General features: G+C 40.1%; 1 protein-coding gene across 1 annotated transcript; it reads left to right on the top strand.

Moving 5' to 3' along the window:
- Positions 1 to 18,507: 18,507 nt before the first annotated feature.
- Positions 18,508 to 20,470, top strand: LOC115574563 (uncharacterized). The gene is made up of 3 exons (XM_030406189.1): positions 18,508 to 18,584; positions 19,165 to 19,458; positions 19,931 to 20,470. The coding sequence occupies exons 1-3, from the start codon at positions 18,508 to 18,510 to the stop codon at positions 20,331 to 20,333; spliced, it is 774 nt and encodes a 257-aa protein (XP_030262049.1). The 3' UTR covers positions 20,334 to 20,470.
- The last annotated feature ends 1,355 nt before the right edge of the window (positions 20,471 to 21,825 follow it).

Below are 21,825 nucleotides of genomic sequence, written 5' to 3'. Positions count from 1 at the left end.
GAAATCGATCTATTCTCGTCCTAGTCTCCTCAATTCTTGTATCTCAGGTTGATCAAACAGGTGCACACCACTCCTAAATCCTAGCCGCTGCTCCTTCAAATTTCTATTTTTTTTTTTCATTTTTTAAAAAAAATTATTGCAAAAACACCACTGCCGCATCATGGGCTCTATCTTGCACTCAGCGCAATTGACTTTGTACACTGGCGCTTTTGTAATTCCTATTTTGCATTCGGCGCACATTGGAATTTTCCCTCCGCAGACGCATGTCCTTAAATTAGGGAATGACTTTGCGCTCCCGGGGCGGTTCAGCGAAAAGAGGAGGTGTGTTCCAGCGCGAACGTTCACTGGTGCTATTTTGCCGTTTCAGAAAACACTTGCACTTATTCAGATGCTATTTTAAGGGCGTATGCTTGGCCATAATGTAGCGTGTGCTTAACGTGCATACACTTTGCTTCTCTCATCTACATGGAAGCAGTTCCCGTTTTTGCAAACCATACAAAAAAAAGTTGAAAAGATTTAAACAGAAGAACTCATTCTTTTTCCCTCTGATATGCGACGCGCCCACCGTAGCCGTGAGGGTCCGGGAGTGGCAATGCGCGATGTGCTCCTAGTGGAGCGGATGGACGGAGATGGAGTTGGGGGAGGAGGAGGAAGGTGCACAACAGGAGCAGGTGGTGCGTTTGGAGACTTGAAGCGATGCGCCTGAGAGGCCGCAGCAACATCGCCACCCGGTCAAGACGGGCATTAATACCTTGCCGCATCCCGGACAGTGCAGTCCGGTCTGACAATGCTGCCATGGCGTGTAGTGGGTCTGGATCCTCTGCACCTTGGTGTTTGCGCTGCTCCCTCATGAGCTGGCCGTTGCGCACTGCTCGGCCCATGCGCACTGCTCCCGAGGCCAGGTGCGATGTCCTGGGGATGCCAGCCATAGAAACAATTGTGGCAATTTCCTCCCACGCCCTTTTAACCAAAGATAATTTGGATGGATTTCTCTTATCCCCATACAAGGCCACTTCTCTGTCTTTTACTGCCCTGATGAGAACGTCGGTATCCTCGGCTGTGAACCGCTCCTGGTGTGCGCCTGGCAAATTCGCCATTATAATAGCAATGCGCCATGGAACAAGCGCGCCTGATTTTAAAGGGAGTGTGAGATGACGCTCTGATTGGTTTATTGCACGTTACGCCCAAACCACACCTATGAATAATGTAGCTCTTCAGACCAACCCATTTTAGATTTGCGCTGGGCGCAAGAGTAATTTATCCCGCCGGCATAATAGCAACAGCGCCTGAGATCCGCCCACAAAGCTACTTGCGCTTTGCGTTTGATACTTGCGTTTCAGATCGTTAAGATAGGGCCCCATATCTCCACCTTCACAGCAGAGTCCTGCACTGGGTCGGGTGTCGCGAGTGCTGAGGTAAACTAGATAACTATCTTGCTCAGTATCTACTCTTTGGAGTAGATTTCCCCCCCCCCCCAAGAACTTACTGATGCCATTGACGTTAATTACTCGTGAGAGCGTGGCCTTGAAAGCGACATCACATCAAGCACCCAGGCACCAAGTCGGAGAGTCAGAGGAGTGTCATCTTGAAAATAGGGCAACGACTCACCGGAGAAAAGGTAGACTTATTAGCTTAAGAAAACGTAGATTTTTTAAGTTCAATACACATTAGCAAAATATTGATGGCCAGCTAAGGTTACGTAACATATCGGTAGCTTAATTAATTGGGCCCGGTGCCAACTCAACTCAGCGTCGCTAACGTGATTAAACTAATTGATAGCATTACGCGAATATATACACGCCATGATGTAACTGCTGACTGCATTTTCAGATGAGCTTGTTCAAATATTTCTCAAATAAAAAAAGAGAAAGACACCTGATGAAGATGACACTAGTCAGGTATCATTAGCCTTTTACTGACTCAAATGATGATGGTTAGGTAAAAAATTGTGTTCACACTTGTAATCAGATGTGATGTGAGTGTAAATTATCTAACGTTAATGTTTTATGTAATCGTATAAGACAATTAACATTAGACCGGGAGGAGCAGTGGAACAAAGTGAAGGAGAGCAGAGTACAGCAGGGGGAGAGCCGAGTGAAGGAGCAGGAGAGCAAAGTGATGGTGAAGGAGAGAGAGATGAGAGTAGAGGAGAAAAACCTAAAGGGAAACAGGCTATCAGGCTGGGACTCTTAATGGGTTGAAAAAAAATAGCCATTCCACTCATGGCTCTACCACACTGATTTTTTTTTAAATTTTTTATTTTGACATTCAGCCTTTAAAAAGCCATTTTCCATGCCAGCCATTCAATAAAAAGGGGGATTATGCTGGGCATAAAAGTGAAATCTGCAGTCAAGTGTCATTTGTTTACGCCGCCACGGCTCCCCAGAGAGCCTTCCCCCACTGCTGAAAAAAATCCTAGAGGAAACACTGGAAACATCAGAGAGGTCTCTTTATGAAATCGATCTACTCTCATTCCAGTCTCCTCAATTTATGTATCTCAGGTTGATCAATCAGGTGCACAAAATCTCAACTTGGGCTCCCTGTAAGTTTCAAAGGAGATCTCATCAAGCTCTCAATGAAGTTTCAGGATGTCTCAACTCTCGTGTCTCTGTTTAATCTAAGGCAGAGACATCAGAGAGGTCTCTTTATGAAATTGATCTATTCTCGTCCCAGTCTCCTCAATTCATGTATCTCAGGTTGATCAAACAGGTGCGCAAAATCTCGACTTGGGCTCCCTGTAAGTTTCAAAGGAGATCTCATCAAGCTCCCAACGAAGACTCAGATTGTCTCAACTCTTGTGTCTCTTTTTGATCTCGAGCAGAGACATCAGATAGGTCTCTTTATGAAACCTATCTACTCTCATCCCAGTCTCCTCAATTCATGTGTCTCAGGTTGATCAAACAAGTGCACAAAATCTCAACTTGGGTTCCTGTAAATTTCAAAGGAGATCTCATCAAGCTCCCAATGAAGTCTCGTATTGTCTCAACTCTTGTGTCTCTTTTTGATCTTACGCAGAGACATCAGAGAGGTCTCTTTATGAAATCGATCTACTCTCATCCCAGTCTCCTCAATTTATGTATCTCAGGTTGACCTCACCTCAGAGCAAATAAACAGCTCTCTGCAAGTGCTCACTGAAGTTTCATCCAGACTTAAAATGTTAGCCATTTTCCTAACATGCATACCAGTGGATTCCCACTCTATGGGTGCATTATTCAGTACTACAATAGCCTATTTTTGTATCATTGCAACTTTGTTTCATAGACCACAAAACAAACCCTTTAAATGTCATGTATTAGGTCTATTTTATACTGTCAAATCAAACTATTGATGGCTGGAGCACAACAAAGATACTATCTCAACACAGTATAATATCAACATAAAACCCTTGTATATTTTCATCTCCTGATGACTTTTACTTTTGTTTCTGACACTCATCACCATAGACATTAGGGCTGGGTATCACCAGGTACCTCGCGATACGATACTATCACGATATTTTGCCCATGATAACGATAATATCATGATACAGCGATTCTGCGATAATCGATATATTGCAAGGAATTTCATCCACGATACATCACGATATCTGTGTCACTGAAGAAATTCAGAATTTATTGACTGCACTGAATCCATTTTTTTTTTTATTTGGTTGTATACCTATGTTTGAATAAAGATAAAGCTGTCCTCCGAACAGGGGTGGTGGTGGTGGGCCAAAAAGAATAAAATAAAAATAAAATTATTTATTTTATTTTATAATTTTTTTTACATTTTTAAATATCGATATTTGGCACCAGTGTATCGATAACGTACCTCAAGACGAAATATCGCGATATATCGTAGTAGCGATATTTTGGCACACCCCTAATAGACATACATACATAGATGCCTCATTGAGCGTGTTGGCCGGCTCGACTTTTCCGCCATATTGGAGGCGGCAGCTCAGCCCTGTGAACTATGACAAGTCAATGGATTGAACTTTATAAAGCCACCTCCTACAAAGTGCTATTATTTAATGTAACTCATTTACACATTTACACACATACTTATATATTCAGGAAACAGATAGGAGCCAAAATGGATTTTTATAATGTTTTTCAGTGTTTACAGCTGCCAATGTATATAACACTGTTACTGTGATGATACATGACAGTTAAATATCTAATCTGTGTATAATAACCAGATCTTGACGTGTAAATGTGACGTCTGTGGGAATAAAAAGCACCAACGTCGTTTTTATAAATATTTTTTATTATTTATTTTTTTATATTATCATCTTTTTCTTTCAGTTAACAGACAGACAACGAAAAACATATTACAAAAATAATCAGACACTGTAGTAAAGTAAAAATAATAAATAAATAAAAATAAATAAATAAATAATAGTAATAATAATAATAATAATAATAATTAAATAATTACACAAGGACCCCATTCAAGTGACTGTTGTATCTTACCCACTCAGATGTAAATGGGGATCTGTGTCTGTTCTTTTTTGTTGAAAACTCAATAAATAAATCATATTTTAAAAAAAATAATTACATAAGGTTTCAGTCAGAGGATACATTTTCAGAAATATATGCACTGGGTACCATAACAACAAACACATGAGTACTTCCTTACAATTGCATATGCCTGTATTCAATAACAAAAGCAATGTGTAGATCATTACCAGTATACAAGACAGGTGAGACGAAATATATATAATATCTATGAGAAACATATTTTACAAATCATTAGAGATATTATTTGTTATATATCCAGTGTTGGGGAGTAACGAATTACATGTAACGACGTTACGTAATTTAACTACAAAATGTACGTAATTGTAATCCGTTACATTACTGGGAGAAAATATGTAATTAAATTACAGTTGCTTTTGGAAATTTCAATGATTACGACTTAAGTTACATTTGAAAAATCGCCGCCAAAGCTCGGATTTATTTAATAGTTTTTCGCCCCCTTGGATTCATGTTTGTTTTTAGTTTTTTTCATATCAACATCCTCCTTCCAAAACTGACGCTTATGATTGGCTCTCTCTGGTCATGTGCCATTCGACTCAACCGACAAACCGTACGGCGGCAGTCAGACTCAGCAGCAACAGTGTCGGCGGCGCACAAGATGTTCCTGGGCTGGAAATACAAAAAACACTTAATACAGACAGAAGCCAGGCTTCCCTGTATTACAAAGGTGGCTCTCTTTTTACCCGGCTAGATCACCATGGTAACTTATGCTTAGCTCATAACCTGGTCCCGACCAGGTTCTGTTCAGAGTTTAATCATAAAATCGGTTATAAAAGCGCCGCTATTTCACTATTCAACTCATTTACAGCTGACGTCACCTTTACTTTGAAAGTCCAGTCGAGCTGGATCAGAACGGAGCATTTGTGCGGAGGGAGAGATCGCGCTGATCCGCTGCTGTTTACTTTCTCTCTGAGCGTCTCCGCCTACAGATGTTCAGCTGAGGGGATACGCTGCTCAGCTGTTGATCCGACTCGCGTCAGAAGGTCATTTATTTACTTTTATATACAGTCAGTCACCACTGAAAGAAGTTGTGCGCTCGCAGCGGGACAGATACTTTAACTTAATGTCGTGGCGATGAATAAATTAATTGTTTCGCCTGTTATGTGTTGCCCAAACGCAAATCTTGAGTAGGTCTACTCTGTTTTCTCACATTTAAGAAGGTCTTTGTACAGAGACAACATGAGATTTGCTTGTAGCTACAGCACCTAAAAAACCCACTGTAACCTATTTTCATACGCACACCCAGCCTCGCTTTCAATAAAACACACACTGGCATTTTATAATTGCGATCAGTGAAATATATGAAAACAATATAAAACACAGTTCAAAACAACAGTTGTTGTTGCTCTAAAGCTTCATATTTAAAAGCAGCTCAATGTAGAGCTGTCAGAAATTAAAATCAGCCTCCTCTTGTCATATTTGGAGCAACACTGTTGCTTCAGGCTGTGATCAGGCTTTTTTGTATCGCTCATACTCTCTCCATTAAAACAACCTGCTCCTCTTGGCTGAAATCAGCCTGTTGTCGCTCCACTTAGTGAGGAAGTGAGCCTCTTCGCAGTACAGGCCTAAGGTCAGACTCATAATATATGGTTAAACCTTTGAACTGAAAGGCTTATCACACTATAGGTCTTAAAATGTGAAAATGGTTAGCAGTTGAGAGATTTCATTCAAAATTAAGAAAAGTAATCAAAATGTAATCAAATGTAATTAGTTACATTACTTTGAGAAAGTAATTGAAATAGTTACACTACTATTACATTTTCAACAGGGTAACTTGTAATTGTAACCAACTACATTTCCAAAGTAATCTTCCCAACACTGCCTACTACCAGTGACCATGTGACCCAAACCCCACATATCACCGTGGCAACCAGACCAAACTAATCGAAACCCACATAATCCTCGGCAAAGCAATGTGTGGCTCCTACAACATGGCTCCCCATCTGGGAATCGAACCCCGGCCTTTCGCGTGACAGGCAGAGATCCACTACACAAAAAGGAGCTACAGCGGCTTTTTGATTACACACGATCAGACTTAAACAAAGGCGGTCAACAAAAATTACGGCTACCTAACCCACCTCTCTCCTCTCCCGGTGCAGGTGAATCAGCCCTTAATGTAACCTACTACCGGTGACCATGTGACCCAAACCCCACATATCACAGTGGCAACCAGACCAAACAAATCGAAACCCACATAATCCTCGGCAAAGTAATGTGTGGCTCCTACAGTAAAGTTGAAGTTTACTAAGAGCCACATTTAAAAAAAAAAAAGAATTTGTACTTTGATGTATTTCACAGAAAGAAATGTTCAGCAGGAACAAAAAAAACAAGAGATGGCCAAAAGACTGCGCTACCCACTGAAGATGTTATCAGCCAGACCCTGGCTCACCCATGGATGACCAAAATGGTAATGCACAGTTTTACATTTTTAAAACCAGTGTTTCCCCTAGTTTGACGGTTTTGAGGTGGTGGTGGGTCAGTAGTGCTTTCAGTGTCAACCTCTCTTTTCCTTGTGTTTCATTTTGTGGTTTAGAAAATTACGTCTCCTCTACCTTTTGAATGATAATTCCTGTCTAGCAACAGGGTTGCAGTCGTTTGACCTATCTTGGCTGCCAGTGCTCTGACTTAGAGCCATCAGCAGCTAGCTTTCTAGCTTGCCACTGTGGAGAGATTCGGGTTGGGTGGGTTTAAAAACATAGATATTTAGGCCCAACCGTCATGGATTTCATCATCCCATCACTTCTTTCCTCATGTAATTCACCTGAGCAACATGTACCTCTACTCAATACAAACACAAATGCAACTAATGTGGACAGCAACCAAGCTATTTTAATTGTGGTACATTAAACAGAAATTCAAAATAATATGATGACAACTTGGCCAACAGACATATCTAGGTCTAATCTGGGTCTAAGTAAGTACATTGCTTATTTTGTTGTATGTTTATTTTTCATGTATGTATTCACCCCACAGGACTTTATCATGTTTTGTTTTAAAATGCTGTATCATTAATTATTCACCCATACACACAACTATTCAGATCTGGGTCAGCAGGTGGCAGATCTGCCATGCTCCTATCAATCTGTGTTTCATTCATTCTTTTCACATTCAGTAATGAGTCCAAAATTTGAAAATTACAAAAAGAAATGTTATTTTGTTATTCATTTCTGAATCCAGCGCACTTACATAAAAAGAAAACAACATACCTTAAAGAATGTATGAATATAAACCTTATAAAATACCACATGAAGGTTAAATAAGTGCAATGCAAAGAGTGGTCATGGACTGTCCTCCCCATAATGCAGTAATTAGTTTATATTTGATAGTTTGCTATTATGGTATGTTAAGGGAATTTATTTGTAATCTGGGCTTTCTGTCAATCTTGCAGATACATCATGCACTATGGCACATGGGATGGATGGGCATCGGTTGAGAAGGCATTTGGTGAGGTGATCATGGTCAAATAAGTCCTCATACACAAATACTGCTGAAAGACTAAAGTAATGAAATGCTCACTGAGAAGAGACACATTAATAAACTGTCTTTACACTACCAGCTGAAATAGTCAGTTGTTACAGGTTGGTTAAGGCAATCTGCATTTTTTTCTGAAGAGATCACTAGGCCTAAAAAAATGTTTGTTTGGTTCGGGTTTCCGACCGACCCTGTCAATTTATGTGCGACCCAAATTATTTTATGAGCTTGAGACGGTTATGAGAGTTCAAAACCCACACTTTTTCTCCAGTTTTTCCACGGTTTTGCACAAACGGCTCACTACAGTCGCTCTGTGTCTGCGCTCGCAGCAGCTGCCTCCTCTCCCCCTCCCTCTCCTGTTGCTGCTTCAAACATGACACCGGCTTTGGGTCTGACCGGCTGATGATTGGCTGTTTTGCCTTAAATCCCACCTCTCTTTCTGTGTTAGATTTATTGTTCAGCTCGTGCTGATGAGGCGGGAACTAGCTAGGTTCATAGACACTGGCACAGATCCACATAGACAAAGACATAGTCCGTCCACATGTACAAAAGCAATCTTTTTTCCTCCGTCTTCCTCGTCATCGTTTCAAGAATATTTGCGTCCATACGGATCCACTGAAAAGGACCGAAAATGCTGTAGTTCATATTCCGGGCCTATCCACCTTATTCCTGACTTCGTGAGTTTACCCATGGTTCATAGCGGTATTTGGTTATGCTCTTCCGGATGAACTGGCTGACCCATTAGGCGCGTTCAAGTTGACCTCCTGCTGCCTGACTGCATCAGCGAGATATGCTGGCGACGGCAGGGGCGGGGATACAAACACTGCTATGAAGTCGGACACTCTCTCTTCCCGTAGACGTGACGTGACTTGTTAATGTGACAGGAACAGAAAGGGTTAATTAATAAGAGTGGTTAGTACAGATAACACTGGACACAGCAGTTAACCACTTCTCCATCATCACCACAAGTAGGGTGACAGAACTGAGCAGTTTATTGACGACATCTTTCAGGGTTGTTGCGTCAGATGAAGGATTTTATAGGTTTATTCATGGTGACTATCCCATAGGTGCGGCCACAGGGCTGCTACTTATCTGAAAGTATTTGATATTTGAGTAGAAAAAAGGCACAGGTGCTTATGGATATGGAAATTCATCGAAACCCACGTCATATACGTCAGCGTAGATGAGAGCCAATTAGGGCAAAGTCCTGACGTCATGAAGGTGGGTCTAGGATCGCGCAGTACCTGGAGAGCAACTGCGCAAATGCTCTGCAGCAGTCTTGCTCCCGCGATAACTTAAGGTCATGTGACATCAGATGCGGAGCAGAAACCACTCCCATCTAGGTCATCGTGGACACATTTTAACCAGCATGCATCACGATTTAGGCAGCGCTGCTTGATCTTGAACTCGCCTATAGACATAAAGAGTAGACGCCGCATGGGCTGCTGGGGTGCAAGAAATGCGGCCGCCATCTTGGACCGGTCATTCTACTCACAGTTGAGCAGCAGAAGCAACAAGATGCCAGAGCACTGTGCAGCATATTCTTGTTCTAATTGGCAGACGATCGAAAACAGGGCTCGAGGGATTACTTTTCACAAGTAGGATTGAACATTACTATTGGTTGTATTTCGTGAATTGAATATTGCTGTACTGTATTTATGTCCACCAGCGAAATCGTAGCCAGCTAACGTTAGCTATGCTATGTTTGTTGCCGGTGTTCACCCGGCTATGAACTGAGACTTTATAAGTCATATTCCATAGCACTGACTTAGACTACAACTGACACAAGAATGCTATTGTAGAAATAAGACAAATGTTACTGATATTACATTGCCCAGCGAATTTTACACAAGATTACACAGATTGTATTATTCACATGTCACTACCCTAACAAAAGTAAGATACCTCTTATGTCTCATACACACCCCACAAAGCAACACTATGTAGGATACGTGGTCTGCTACTTGTGTCTACAATTTGTTGCCGGTACCGACGCCAGTGCTGCCGCCGCCGTCATTACTGGTACCGGTACTGTTCCGGCGGTCCCGTTGCTTGTAGCGACGGCACCGCCGCTGCCAGTAGCCGTCATCATTGCCAGTAGGCTCGTGCCGAGCAAAGCCCCAGACAGTTGTGACGGCCCTCCTGCTGTGGGTGTGTGTGTTTTCCTGTTTGTCTGTCATCCTGCAGGTTCCTGGTAAGCGGAGTTATAATCAACACCCCTGGGAGCACCTGATCAGTCCTCCCCGGAGTATTTAAGACCTGGCTGCCTCTGAGATGCCTTGTTTTTTTCATCTTTTTGAGCTATTCTGTTTAAGAGCACCATGTGTTTGTTTAGTTGGCCTCGGCCTGTTTATTTTTGGTCTGGAACTTAAGACTCAATTTTTGTATCAGGGGAGAAGTTACAAGTGGTTTCCAGTTTTAGATATCTTGGTGTCATCAAACTCAACTCTCAGCTTCAAAAAACAAGTTAAAGAAGTTGTTGCAAAAACAAAATTTTACCGAAATAATTTTATATTTATTCGCAAATATCTCACACCTGAAGCTGCTAAAATTTATTTTCATGCTATGGTTTTCTCACATATAACATACTGCTTAACCACTTGGTCTCTTACCACTGATACAACAATAAAGTCTGCACAATCTGTATACAATTGTCATTGTTTTGTATTACTCTTCTGCTTTGTATATGTCCTATTTTGCATGATGGTGCCATATTCCCTCCTGTCTTTTGTATCATGGTAACTGTCTGCACTGATTGTCTAGTATTGTGGGGGCTTTTTGTGTTCTTTTCTAAATAATATTTAATAATTCTAAATAAGTAAAAAAAATAAGTATTGTTTGGTTATTTGGTTAATAAATTGTTTCATTTTTGCAGTTTACACCTTGTGTCTCTCTTGTTTTGTTTATGGCTCAAGAGCTGGGCCAACACAGTCCTTCCAGAAAAATTATTCGGGGCATATCTCTCTCTGTCCTGATATGAATTATATTGGTACTCTGATTTATATATTTTTTCATTTTCTCAGATTTTTATATATATATATATATGTATGTATATATATATATATATATATATATATATATATATATATATATATATATATATATATATATGTGTGTGTATATATATATATATGTGTGTGTAATATATATATATAGAGAGAGAGAGATATCTCTCTCTCTCTATATATATATATATCGATCTATATAGATTACTCTATGATTTCTATTGTGTTTATATTTATAGTGTTTGCAAAATACCTATCATACATCACATATGTCATATATCTGAATATTCTATTACTGTTAATTCCACTATGAATATTAAAATACTCCGAACTGTGTTATCTGTATCATAGCTACATGTATATGAAATGCCAACGAGGTCACTAACACGTGAATTCCAACACGTAAACAACACGTGAACAACACGTAAACAACACGTAAACAACGCGTCAATTTTTCACGCGTTGTTTACGTGTTGTCTACGTGTTGTTTACGTGTATCTATTTGGCAGCTCAATGCGCACTTAATCAATCGTAACTCTGAATTCAAAACTGATTTTCATGCGGGGTTTTCTTTGCTGCAAACGTCATACATGTATGGAACGCCAACGAGGTCACCAACACGTGAATTCCAACACGTAAACAACACGTAGACAACACGTAGACAACGCATCAATTTTTCACACGTTGTTTACGCGTTGTTAGCGCGGTAACGACGCGTTAATTTCACGTGATAGTGAGCCCTTTGGCCACTTGTGCAGTTTGAAACGGGTAAGAGTCTTTAGTCCCCATCGGCTCCTGAGATGTTGGGTTAAACCATTTATGTAAGCCTGGGGGGGTTTCCACCCACTATTTAACATAAGAAACCTCTTAGTTCTTTGCCATTGTCTTCCTTTATTGTGTAGCTTATAAAACATTTGGGTTGCAGTTTTCTAACTTTATTAGTTATTACCAACATTAGTTATTAAATCATAAATTATCTTTATCAGGATAAAATTGCCTCATTTTGCTCCACTATAGTGGGCATTCTAGCTTTAACACCATTCATCAAACTTTAATTTAATATCATTAAAAACATTTTAAAAAATGTATGGAAATTGTAACTGCAATGGTACTCAGTGAATATCTGTATTTGGAAAACATGGAACTTTACTCTCTGAGCATTTGAATTTAATATATGACCAGCAAGGGGCATACCATACTCTTATTTCTGATTAAATGGTAAAATATAGGTTGATAAGAATGTCCAGATTTAATGTCAGTGCTATGGTCAAAAGAAAATAATACACATTTATGATATTCATGATATTCATTCATTTAAAAAATTCAACTGTCTGTGATTTGTTTCCTGCCGTTGAGTCTTGAGCCATTTGCAGTGGAATCACATCAGTCCCAGCCTTTCATACGGTCAGTAAGCCATTACAGGTTGATATTATATTATATCATTAACATTTATTTTATTTTATTTGCACTGTATATATACATTTCGTATATCTTGCTTTCTATTTATGTTATACAGAGTGTTTTTTTTGTTTTTGTTTTTTGCGGACCCATTGCTGCTGGGACAAAACAATTTCCCAGGCTGCGATCAATAAAGTAATTCAATTCTATTGAATTCTATTCTATTCTATATTAAGTGTATAATAGGCTACTCAGGAACAATCCAGGTTACTTGTTGGTGTGATCATTGTGGAGCATCTGTAATGCACAGTTGAAAACATTCATGTCCCTTATTTTCTGCATGACTATTTCCAGGCAGACATAAATTATGTGTGTAGAAAGAAACACTAGAATGGCCGGAATCCCAACACTCTCATCATCGCACATAGTAAACCCTAATTATTGCATTTTACACATGATTTTAAAATCTGAGAAATCTCAGAACAAGAAAATCAAAAATTAAAAGTAACTTCTTTAATTATGAAACAATTTATTTTAATACTTAATAACATATATTGAAAAATAATAATAATCGAAAAAGATGGAAACGAGCTGATCTAATAATTTTTTAAAAAAAGAGCCGTTTTGATCAATGGTCGCAGATTACCTCCGCTCTCCTCACAGTAACCACACATGGCTTGTAGCATTTCTAGTGTCCGACGTTTGGTTCCGCTTTCAGCTCTTTCGGACCGGCACTGCCTCCGTGTCCATGCCTGCTGCTGCTGTGGTGGTTGGTTCCGCTGCTACCCACCTTGTGCCGCGGCCCATTTCCCCTCCATGTATTCTGCCCTCAGCTCCTCTGACAGCTGCTGCAGGACTTTCCTCCGGGCTCTCCTGCTGCTGTTGCTTATTCAAGATGCGGGCATTGATCCATTGATGTTATAGAAGACCGCCACTGGCCATCTTCCGTACCGCCTTTAACAGAGTACGTCCTCGCATCTAGTTCAGGACATCCATGCCGTACTTTGTGTTGTTGTAGTAAATCACAGACTCTGGTTTTGTCTTCGCCCCACTAAAGGTGCCCATACCTGTGTCCACGGTGCTCAGGATGCAACATTCTTCCTCAGCTTTCCCTGGTACACAGTCAGAGTCACATCATTTCAGCACGGTCGTGTTGAACAGCTCTGCTCACTTTTTCACGGAGGGGGCTCCCGTTGTTGTTTGCCCATGGTGCCAAACAGGTGATATGATACAACTATATGATAATTAACTTACAAGTAAATTCGCAAAGAAGCACAGCTGGAGACTGTTAACAAAGGTAGAGACAAGAGAGGCAAAGAAAGCAGCAAACCGCACGAAAAATGTAACAATATAACTCTGCGAAATGATGTGCGGTCAATGTGACCGCTTATGGCCGGAATAGGTATAACATATCATATTTTCTTTGTCTTTTGTGTAATTTATATAAAAACAATTAAAAGTTAAAATTCAGACACTTTTAGGAAAAGTCATGTAAGGGCAGTATTGCATATTTTCATTCAACAAAGTTATTGCACATATAAATTAGAAAATGGTCAAAATTACTGTCTTGGCCGATAGCCTAAATGTTACAGAAAAATGTGTGTTTTGTGTTTACTTAAATGTTATAATGTGTTTTAAACAACGGAGTGTCTATTTACACGCGGGTGAAAATAGCCTTTGCCCTGCGATCTAGCTATTTTCACTTGACCCCTCACCCATACTAATCCTGAAGGTCTTTTAGGTAAATAACACCTGTGTACCTAATTATGTCTGATGAGTGACTAATCTCTGAACAAAAAGAGGTCTGTTTAGGTTTCAACAAGCCCCATTATTAGTGATAATGTGCCCCCTGCTGGTTATATAGCCCTAAATTAAATTTAGATGCTCAAAAAAGGTTCATATTGTGTTCCAAAGACAGGTATTCATTACAATGGTCTGTATCCTAAACCAGTATTGGACGATATTAAAATATATTAATGTTGTTCAACAGTTTTAATTGCAACCTGACTCAAGATCTTGCAAATGTGGCACAGAGTGATTTATATGCATTTACTCAGTTGTTATTCTTTATACAATATAGTATATTTCCAGACACAACACTAGGCCTATATCTACGTGTATTTGCTGATTATTCTACATACAGTATACATTTAATTTTCATAATAACAGATACCCCTGTAGAGGATTGAGAATGTTGTGCTATGTTGAGTGATGTCCTCTAGGTGGCAGCATAGCCAGGCCAAATGTTTATTACTCAGTAGTCAGAGATAGCGCCACCGCTGGCATGTTGTTGACCTCTCGACATGTTCCTGTGACTGAGAAGTGTTCCCAGTAAATCAGCCACAACTGACCTCCCGTGTCCGTCCATTCTTTCAGTATATCATAAGATATTACAAACCCCCAATTTAATTTATTTCTAATTTGAGGATAAATGCACACGATCATCCGTTGGTAGGCTATTTAAGTTGCTGGTTGGTCATTTTTATTGAATAGCCTGAGTAAAACTGCCAACAAACTGATCGATTTTGTCATTTATTCTTGCAGGTGGGTAAATGTCACCGAAGCACCTTTAATGTTGTTGGTAGTGTAATCAGTCTGTCTATATTGCTCTGTTCAAATTATTGTACTTTCTTATATTAGTAACGTAACATTAAGTGTTTTTGTAGGCTACTGTTAATGACGGCGCTATAGTGGAAACCACCATCATTAAGCTAGGGTAACTCCGCAAGGATCAACGCATTTATTTTTCTTAAATATTATATCACATCTTGTGACAAAACATTTGTTAAGGTCCTAAGGGTAATGGCTGTTGATGGTTAGCATTGATTTTCTTTACTTCCCCAAATTGGCATTTTATGGGTGTTTATTGATCCGGCAGTTGAGCTAATATGCTACCGTTAGCGTTCACTTGTTGTCATAACAACGGTAAACATCCTGTGTGAGCGGAAACGGGCAATGTTGAGTGTGTTTATTTTGATGTAGATCTACTAGGATTTATGATTTCTAATATTGTACGTGTACATATAGCCTATATTTATATAAATTGTATTTTATTGAGATTTAGATAAATATGAGAATGAAAACACATGTCTATTATTTTTATAATCTATTTTGTAGTATAGCATATTGTATATACATCTTGTGTTTTATTGTGATTCTCATATGAAATATATTATCATTATATTATTTGATCTAATATAATTGAGATTGTATTTTTCATTATTTATTGATATTGTTCTAATATATTTATATTGTTATTATGTTGGGTTTTGATATTGAGTAGCCTGAGTAAAACTGCCACTGAAGACCAACAAACTGATCGATTTTTGTCATTTTATTCTTGCAGAATCTTTTGACACAGTACAGTACAGTCTCTGTATTTATCATATTCAAAGGAATTCATATGTCCAATCAAGATATTTTACATATTCTTAATTTATTATGTTATATATGTTGTTTAGCTATATTTTTTATATGTATTATTTGCACACTGGTCTTATTTGTATGAATATCTTCTTTGCCGATTGTCTGCTTGTTCATAATCTAAAATAAAGATTTCTAAATTGAAAAAAACAAAACAAGAAACAGGCATGACTCAAGAGCAAGAGGTGCAAGTCAGTTGCAGGCTGCGTATAATTGCTTGTTAAACTGCAGCCAATCACAACGCTGCTTCCCCTCCCCCACTCATTTGCAGGCACCTGGCCATGGCTCATGGACATGTTAAGAGAAGCCAGGACTGGATGCTTCAGCACTGTGTTGGTGGCGGACAGTGCATTAGGTCGAGATTACGTCACTGCTATGAGAAACAGATTTAATGGTGTAATTGAACGAATTCAGAACAGACAGGAGCAGCCGAGCTCTTCCGAGAGTCTTGTAGAAAGGTAAGTACTTTAAGTTATCTCTAAAGGACTCCAAGTGATGTTCACAAGGTTGAAGTTTGCATCGGTATTGTCTCAGCACATAGTCTGGGGCAGCTAACCTTCGCTAGCTTAGCTAACCTCCGCTATTATTTTAAAATGTTTTATTTTATTTTTGGCCTTTTATGGCTTTATTGATACAACAGCTAAAGATATGACAGGAAACAGGGAGAGAGAGAGAGGGGGAGTGACACGCAGCAAAGGGACCCAGGCCGGGAGTCGAACTCGGGTCGGCTGCAGAGCCTGGGCACATGGGACACGCGCTCTACCTACTGAGCTAAACAGCGCCCCACCTCTGCTAAATTAGCGGTCTGCTAACTTGATCTCTCGAGAGGGAGTCTAACACAGTTTCACAGTGAAACTGGATTAAATTTACACAAGAATATCCCTTTAAGTAAGTCATGTTTAAGTAATGTTAATAAAATATTCCGTGACGTTGTCTCGATGAATTTGAACATTTTATTGCGGAGACAAGTTGGGATTCTTATAACATTAACGTTAATGCATCCATGGTTGTAGTGTGCGCTGTAGTGTTGGCTAACATTAGCCTATTTAACAAGCTAACTTGGCAAAAATGCCATGTTTGGAAACGACGTTGGATAGAAAGATTTCAGCCATTTAAGGTTTTATAGAATGGAGGACTTCACTCACGCCGTTTCAGCAGCTCAGTTTTAAATATTTATTGATGACAGTGAAATAACAATTTGAGAGTAGGCCTACATTTACTACAGTTTCTTAAAGAGGTTTTTAAAACGGTTACCCAGTATTTTATGTATAGGTTATCTACTCCATTTTGAGTACAATTTTATTCTTTTAGGAGACTTTGGCTAATTAGGCTTTTGGCTTTGCGTTCACAGTCTGCACATTTTCTGTCACTTTTTCAGGTTGAGATGCCTTGTGTGTTTTTTTTGGGGGGGTTACGTGTTCCTTTTGGGGACCCCGTCTTAAGGGGGGGGGGGGGGGGTGTTGCGTGAGCCATATCAGGATGGAAGAGACCAACTCTGAAAGTGTCAAGTCTTGTTTGCCCCCTCCTCCTTGGCCCTCGACTGGAGGCATCATTTTCCCTGAAAATCCATGACAAATACATAATACAATAAACTATATTCGCATACAAAACTACACGATACACTTTCCTGAACTCTGTTAACTCTACACATTTTAACTCAGCCCACAGGGGCAACAGGAAACAGCATCCGCCATACTGTTTGCCTTTGCCTTTGTCGTTGGATAGCTCCTAATTAACTCCGCAAGCTCAGAGCGCTGAGACTCAGTCAAATGACTGAGTAGGCTCCCAAAATCACGCAGTGTCTCTAAGGTTCTTAGCCTACCACCAACCACAGGATCGTCAGGTGCTCAGACTGCTACCTCCACGTCCGGCCCCAAGGCAGAAGACACCAAACCTGAAGACACAGAATGTACCATGAGTGCAGGGCTAACATTTAAACACTGAGACCCGGAGACAGACGTTACCGGAGCAGCACGAGAATGCGGCTTCAATAAATTTACATGACAGAGACAGGATTTTTTTATCCGTTGCGGAGTGGCAATGAAATAATTTTGCTCAGAAACCTGCCGCTCGACAGTGTAAGGGCCTGTGAATTTTGCCTGAAATGGAGAATTCAGAATTGGAGTCAGGACCAAAACCTGATCCCCTGGACTGAACTGACGTCGCTCGACCTGACTTTTCACTTTTAACTGGGCTACATTCGAATTCTCACGTGCCCGCTCAACAGCTGTAAACAAGTGATGCCGAAACCCATTTACATAATCGATCAAATTTATCGGTGGAACAACCTCAACCAAATCATCCCGAAGGATCTCAAGTGGACCGCGCACAGTATGACCAAAAACGAGATCGTTTGGACTGAATCCGGTGCTCTCCTGCACGACCTCCCGGGCTGACAACATCAGCCATGGCAGGCCCTCTTCCCAATCCCCCCCAAGCTCAACACAATAAGAGCGCAGCAGTGATTTTAGCGTCTGGTGAAAACGCTCCAACCAAGACACTTTCTTGCTGTGTTTATTTTACTTTATTTTTTTTACACTTGAAGTATCTCAAAGGCCTGCTTCTACTAATGAACTGTCGATGATGTCTTAAAGATCAGTGAGGCAGTTGATATTACTGCGGCTAGAGCTGCCATTGAGGAAGCTGCGGAGAGCCTGTCCTTGTTGGGGTCCCTGAGGCATTTCACCACCATGGAGGGACGGGACCAGTTGGTTCAGGCTGCCACAAGTTTCTACGTGGAAGGAAGGACAAAGGAAGCCTTGCAACAGTGAGTATTTGAGAGACGAGTGCGTCTTCCTCTGAGATACACACGTGCGTGCTTTAGTTACAAAGACAACAAATTAAATAGAAGATGAAAAGTTAATGGGAACTACTGAATGTTTGGTTATATGCACACATGCTCCTAAATACATTTTACAGTACACTGTTGAGCCCTGACTTGTCTCTTTTTTTTTTTTTTTTTTTTACCATAAATTCAGTGAAATTGGTAGAAACCTGCTCATTTCAAGCTGGTATGTGGCATCTGAAGGTCAAAGTAAACTGGAATAGGCAAAAGTTAAATTATGTAATGTTATGTATACAGGTAAGACATTCCATTTATGTGAGTTGTTCATTCTGAGAATTAAAACCAATGGCCATATTTACATTCAAAACCAATAGTTTGGCTTAGTTTATTGAGGAAAGAAACTTTCTTGAGGATATCTCATTTAACAAAATTTTCAAGGTGTAATTTATTACTAAAGTTGCTATTATTGCTGTTATCTGTATCAGAAGTTGTGTTTTTGTAACATGATCACTTTCAGGGAAATGCATACACTTTGACTGAAATGTGTTCTTCTCTCTCCTAGGTTGTTCAAGTTGTCCTATTTAATGAGGTATGCACGCCTATCTGATGCAGAACTTGATGAAATGGTCCGGCAGTTGGTTGGAGAAAATGAAGAGATGGGAGCTAATGCTGTTCGGGCCAGACTATCTTCTATGGGTGTTCGAGTGCAGAGAAGGGCAGTGAGGGAGAGTTTGATTCGAGGGAATCCAGCTGGAGCCGCACACAGAGCATTGTCTCACCGATTGCACCGGAGAACCTACAGTGTTGCAGGTCCCAACTCGCTGTGGCACCTTGATGGGAACCACAAGCTCATCAGGTAGGCTGATGATAAATTCATTTCAGTGCGAGTAAACACTCAACCGACTGGATAATTTACAGCGTTCTACAGTGCAAGCTTTTCACTCACTTTTGCACTATGGAACCCTGTAAATTATCCAGTTGGTAGGGACTTATGGATCCGTTTTAACTATGATGACATCAGAATAAACAAGCAAAGATGTATGTTATGACACAAGTTATTATTCAGTTTTTTTGTAAAGTGTTTTCCCAGTCTATTGAACTGTCAACAGATTTTATAAATTCAGGTGTACCCTGTTAAGTAACTTGTAATTATGACAAGATCTTTGCTGTGTCTGTATTGTATTACTGATTCACTGACATTACAGTACATAGAAAATTGCACTTTGACTGCACCCCTATATTTTTGGCAGGAGTAAGCATAGAACCCTGAAGTTATTAATGTTATCCTAACACAGAATACCAATAACAGCTTTTTGTTTAATTTTTAGGTGGAGGATGGTGATCCATGGTGGAATCCGTGGCTTCAGCAGACTGGTTGTGTTTTTGCAGGCTTCAGACAATAACAGAAGTAGCAGTGTTTGGAACAACCATGGCTTGCGCACTGTTGGCCACCGCACACCATGTCAGATATTTGTCCAAGGATGTCTTCAGAGGCAAACACAACCACTCACAGCCATGGCCGAGATCTTTGGATCTGACACTGCTCAACAAGGTGCAGCTGCTGCTCTTCCTGCTCTGAATTGGCAAGAAGTAGTAACAGTCCCTGCGAACCAATTCCGTCCAAGCCATGCACAGATGCAACAACTCCAGGGTGTAGACACTCTGGCAGGACCTATTGGTAGTCTGGCTATAGATACACTCCAAAGTGTAATAGACATTTTGGAACAGTAATTTCCCGTCCATGCCACGACTGTAAACCTGCTACATATAGCCGATAGACTCCTTTCCCATTGCCAGTAGACGAGTGACACTGACTATAGTGACTTGTATCTGAGCAGAGGTGTTTTCACATTTCCTCTGAACACCTATAGCCCTGCAATAAAGGTTATTTTGAAGGGTATAGTGATGTATTTTTGCTGATTAAACTCTGGTTAATCATTCAAATTGGATTATATTGTAAAGTTGAGTGATTGTGATTTTGAACATTTTTACTATATACTAATGGTATGAAATAAAAATACCTTTATCATGTCTATTTCTGTGGGTGTTTTGATGTAGAACCAGATTGATTGAAATATTTTCTGTTAATTAAAATATTAATAATTAAATCTGGACATTCTTATCAACCTGTATTTTACATTTTTATCAGGACTAAGAGTATAGTATGGTATGCACCCTGCTGGTCTTATATTAAATTAAAATGCTCAAAGAGTAAAGTTCCATGTTTTCCAAATACAGATATTCATTGAGTACCATTGCGGTTACTATTTCCATAAAAAAAGTTAATGTTTTTATTGATAGTAAATTAAAGTTTGATGAATGGTGTTAAAGCTAGAATGCCCACTATAGTGGAGCAACATGAGGCAATTTTATCCTGATAAAGATAATTTATTATTTAATAACTAATGTTGGTAATAAAGTTCCAAAACTGCAACCCAAATGTTTTATTTTTATAAGCTACACAATAAAGGAAGACAATGGCAAAGAACTAAGAGGTTTCTTATCATGTTAAATAGAGGGTGGAAACCCCCCCAGGCTTACATAAATGGTTTAACCCAACAGCTCAGGAGCCGATGGGGACTCAAGACTCTCACCTGTTTCAAACTGGACAAGTGGCCAAAGGGCTCACTATCACGTGAAATTAACGCGTCGTTAACGCGCTAACAACGCGTAAACAACGTGTGAAAAATTGACGCGTTGTCTACGTGTTGTTTACATGTTGGAATTCACGTGTTGGTGACCTCGTTGGCGTTCCATACATGTATGACGTTTGCAGCAAAGAAAACCCCGCATGAAAATCAGTTTTGAATTCAGAGTTACGATTGATTAAGTGCGCATTGAGCTGCCAAATAGATACACGGAGTGGAGCGGGTGACCAGTCCAAGATGGCGGCCCCACGGCTCGTCAGCGCCAATAGGCAGTAGCGGTCGATGCGGCGTCTACTCCCTCGCTCTAAAAACCGGCTTTTAACACAAAGAAAGCAACAGAATGGATAAAAATCGGAGGTGGATACACAGTACAGATGTTTTAATAAGTCGTGAGGACAGTTCTCACAGTGCCTCACCCATCAGTTCTCACGGAGTGGGCAGATGGCATTAGCCCGACGCTAGCATATGTCGATGTAGCTAACGTCGGGCTGATGCGTATCTTATATTTTCTGAAGGTGTTGACGGCAGAGAATCACGCAGTTACAAACGCACAGGAGCATACAACTACCTGCACA

This window comes from Sparus aurata, chromosome 22 (assembly GCF_900880675.1).
Source record: "Sparus aurata chromosome 22, fSpaAur1.1, whole genome shotgun sequence".
Taxonomy (NCBI): Eukaryota; Metazoa; Chordata; class Actinopteri; order Spariformes; family Sparidae; genus Sparus; species Sparus aurata.
This window is presented reverse-complemented; position numbering and strand designations above follow the sequence as displayed.